At 50.4% G+C, this 3893-nt stretch overlaps 1 protein-coding gene across 3 annotated transcripts in view; it reads right to left on the bottom strand.

Moving 5' to 3' along the window:
- Positions 1-3046, bottom strand: part of Nub1 (negative regulator of ubiquitin like proteins 1) — a 23864-nt gene extending 20818 nt beyond the window's left edge. Inside the window, exon 1 of one of the 3 annotated variants that reach the window (XM_021163016.1) lies at positions 2839-3046. Coding sequence is in view for 2 of the 3 variants with exons in the window: in XM_021163015.1 (XP_021018674.1) it covers positions 2839-2909 (71 nt within the window). In the remaining variant the exon portion in view is untranslated. The remainder of the gene's footprint in view (positions 1-2838) is intronic. The other 2 variants (XM_021163015.1, XM_029477668.1) reach the window with 2 other exon arrangements.
- Positions 3047-3893: the final 847 nt, after the last annotated feature.

The following is a 3893-nucleotide window of genomic DNA, read 5'->3' as shown; positions in this document are numbered from 1 at the left end:
ACACACACACACACACACACACACACACACACACACACACACACACACAGGCAGAATACCCATACACATAAGACAAGACAAACCCTTTAGTAACCCAATCTATACTTTGTAAATTCTCTCACACTTGGCCACTTTAACTCAAAGCCTATGATTCAGCACAAGAGGAGCACATCTGAACTCTGACCTATCAGTACTAAATGCTCATATAGTTCAACTCTGAAGGACAATTAGCAAGGTGTGACGATGCACACCTCTACCCCAAGCCCTTGGAGGCAGACAGGTAGATCTCTGAGGTCCAGGCCAGCCTGTCAAAATCAGTCAGGCAATCAATAAAAGAATTTATGTGGTGGCCCACGCCTTTAATCCCAGCACTTGGGAGGCAGAGGCAGGCGGATTTCTGAGTTGAAGGCCAGCCTGGTCTACAGAGTGAGTTCCAGGACAACCCAGGCTACACAGAGAAACACTGTCTCGAAAAAAAAAATACTTAATTAAAATAAATAAATAAATAAATAAAATTAAAGAATTTACAGCACAGCACCATTTCAGTGTTTGTTGCTTTGTTTAGTTTGAGATCTGTTGGTCTTTATAATTTGTTTCTTGGTTTTGCTTTCACTGGTACTTTTCTTTTTTTTTTTGGTTTTTCGAGACAGGGTTTCTCTGTGTAGCCCTGGCTGTCCTGGCACTCACTCTGTAGACCAGACTGGCCTTGAACTCAGAAATCCGCCTGCCTCTGCCTCCCGAGTGCTGGGATTAAAGGCGTGTGCCCCCACGCCCGGCTCACTGGTACTTCTGAGAGCACAATGCCCATCTCACTCGATTGATGCTGAGGCTAAATCACTTTGCTGCTGGAAAACCCCAGGCCCCAGGTTTATAAAACCACCAAATGAGCCCAGGCCAGAACTGGCATGAGACAACTGCCTACAACATGGACTCTAGCTTGTCTCAAAATCCTGTGCTTCTTGTCCTCAGCACTTCCCCTTTCTTACACAGGAGGTGTGACATAGCTATTCCACAGGGTGGGGGAGGCTGCAGAGAGCCTGGGGCAGCTGGTACTCAAGTGTTTCAAGGGTTGCCAAATCAAACCAAATAGGAAGCTGCTCACTCCCCACTGGTGAACATGAATTCCAGAGAATGGAAAATATGTGAATTAATAACTTAAATGTCAGCCTTCTAAACATAATGGACCTGATCTTCAAGCCAACTGTGGTGACTTAAGCATTATTCCATAACCATGCTTTTAAAAGGATGCTCAGATCTGAGAGCATCAGGATAGCCCATGGAGTAAACATTGTGTGTATGTATGTCAGACAGCGAGAGGGAAAGAGACACAGAGGGAGGGAGAGGGGGAGAGAGACAATGAATATGCTGTGTGTTTTGACTCACAAGCTCACCACAAGGCACTTAGGAGCTTCACAAATACAAATCTATTAAACCTCCAGACACAGGACTCAAATCTATAGGAAAAAAAAATTTTTTTTGATTTTTCGAGACAGGGTTTCTCTGTGTATGTAGCCCTGCCTGTCCTGGAACTCACTCTGTAGACCAGGCTGGCCTCGAACTCAGAAATCCGCCTGCCTCTGCCTCTCAAGTGCTGGGATTAAAGGAGTGTGCCACCACGCCCAGCTTAGAAAAAAAATCACTGCCGTCTCCTAAGGAGGTGGCAGGGACAATTTACTAGTACCCAGCTATTCAGAAGGTTGAAAACAGCCTTTCAGACTGTACCCAGTCCACTGTCTGATAAAAGGAGCCAAGGCTATTACAACCCTTCATCTGTGCTCCACACTGTTGCCAGGCCTTCATCACATAATTTTTCGAGACAGGGTTTCCCTGTATAGCCCTGGCTGTCTTGGAACTCACTTTGTAGACCAGGCTGGCCTTGAACTCAGAAACCCGCCTGCCTCTGCCTCCCAAGTGCTGGGATTAAAGGCGTGCACCACCACACCTGGCTAAATTTTTTTTTTTTTTTGGAAACCATGACAGAGTCTCACTACTCAGCTCTGTCCTTGAACTTACTATGTAGACCAGGCTTGTCTTGAACTCACAGAGATCACCTGTCTCTGCCTCCCAAATGCTGGGGCTAAAGGTATGCCATGCCCAGATTAACATAAAGATTTAATGTTGAACAAAATTAAACCACCGGCTTGATCATAGTTTTGTTCGCCTTTTTTAATTCCAGGGCAGCCAGAGCTACATAGTGAGACATGATCTCAAGAAAAACAAAACAAAACAAAACAACCCACTGTATTCAAACCTATGAAAATCCAGTTACAGGCACCAGAATGACATGTGTTAGATCAAAAGGAAGAAAATCTAACAGCCCAGTTTTCAATTTTAATTGGAGAACTGTTTCATGTGTGTCGCTGGGCGTTCCACATCATAACACAGAAAACACATAAATCACCATGATCAGCGCTCTGAACCCGAAAGTGAAACCTTAGGCATCAATGCTGAAAATACCACTTTCACTTGTAGATCAATCGAAATTGCATACAACCTTACGCACATTCAACACTATCCCTCTGGGGGAAATGACAGGCGATTAGAGCCTCCTATTTAAAAGTAAAAGCAAGGGAAGGAGGCGAGGACAGCGTGGCTCTAGAAAGCTTGCGTTCTCACACACCGCGTTCCGCTGTCAGCCCGGGCAGTCAGCTCATCCCAGCTCAAGCTGCTGGCCAGTGTCCATCCCTTCCCCTCGGCCCCGCCGCGACCTCCTCCCGCTTCCGCCCCAGCCCGCCCCGCCGCGTCCGCCTGACCGCTCCTGCCCACCGAGCCCACGGCCGCCCGGGCCGCGCTACCAGGCCCAGGCCCAAGGCCGGGTCGCTGCCGCAGCCGCCTCACCTGCGCCACCGCCGAGCCAGCTGCGACCTGACGAGTGCCCGGATGCGGCAAAGGCCGCCGTTTGTTTTCATTCCGGTTGAGGCCGGCCCCGCCCCCGGCCCCGCCCCCTCGCGCTGTCCGGAAGGCGGGTGGAGGACGGGAGCTGCATGGAAGGGTGGGGCCAAGGGGCTTAAAGGGCGATCTGAAGCAGAGAAGGGAAGGAAGCCCTGAAAACGCGGCTGTGGGCGGGGCTAGTATTTAATGGGCGGGGCTGATATGGGGCGGGACACCGGAGTAGATGGAAATAGGGAGAGTATAGCTAGGGCGGGGCTGATGTGGAACAGGGAAGAGGGACAAAGTGGTTGGGGCGAGGACCAGGATGAGGGTCAGGCGATCTGTGGGAGGGGCTGGTAATTTGCGGTGGAGCGGATGTGGGACCAGGCGAGGAGGAAGATGGAGGCAAGGGCCGACTGTAGGTGGAGCTGTTAGGAGGAAGGGCAGGGCTAAAACTGGTCAAAAGCGGTGGGAGGGGGGGTCTGCTGTGCACCGGGAAGAGGCGTGCTGAGGAATGGAAGTGAGGCAGTGCTTGTCTTCAATTAAGAGGTCTTCGGACCACTCCCAGACCGAGTTTTTCAGAGGTCAGAAGAAAATGAGTCTGCCTTTATTCCCCAAAAGCCTTGACAGAGCAAGACCTGTTTTCCTGAACCTTTTCTCGTCTTCCCTCTACTAGGCCTAGGGGGATCCCCTAAACTAAAGGATCCTCACACTACCCTCCACAATCCCACCAGGATCCCTGCTCCTGGTGAAGTTAGGTATGCTACCCATGCCTCCCTTCAGCGGCTGCTCCCACCATGAGTACAGTAGATAGAGACATCTGCTTTGCTCAGCGCTGTGAAAAATGCCAGTGTCTATGAACTGGCATGTGCCTTTATGTCTATGTAAGGAAACAATCCAAACGGGCATAAAAAAATGAAGACTGCCGGGCAGTGGTGGCGCACGCCTTTAATCCCAGCAATTGGAAGGCAGAGGCGGGGGGGGGGGGGGGGGGGGGGGGGGGGGGGGGGGGGATTTCTGAG

This window comes from Mus caroli, chromosome 5 (assembly GCF_900094665.2).
Source record: "Mus caroli chromosome 5, CAROLI_EIJ_v1.1, whole genome shotgun sequence".
NCBI lineage: Eukaryota > Metazoa > Chordata > Mammalia > Rodentia > Muridae > Mus > Mus caroli.
This window is presented reverse-complemented; position numbering and strand designations above follow the sequence as displayed.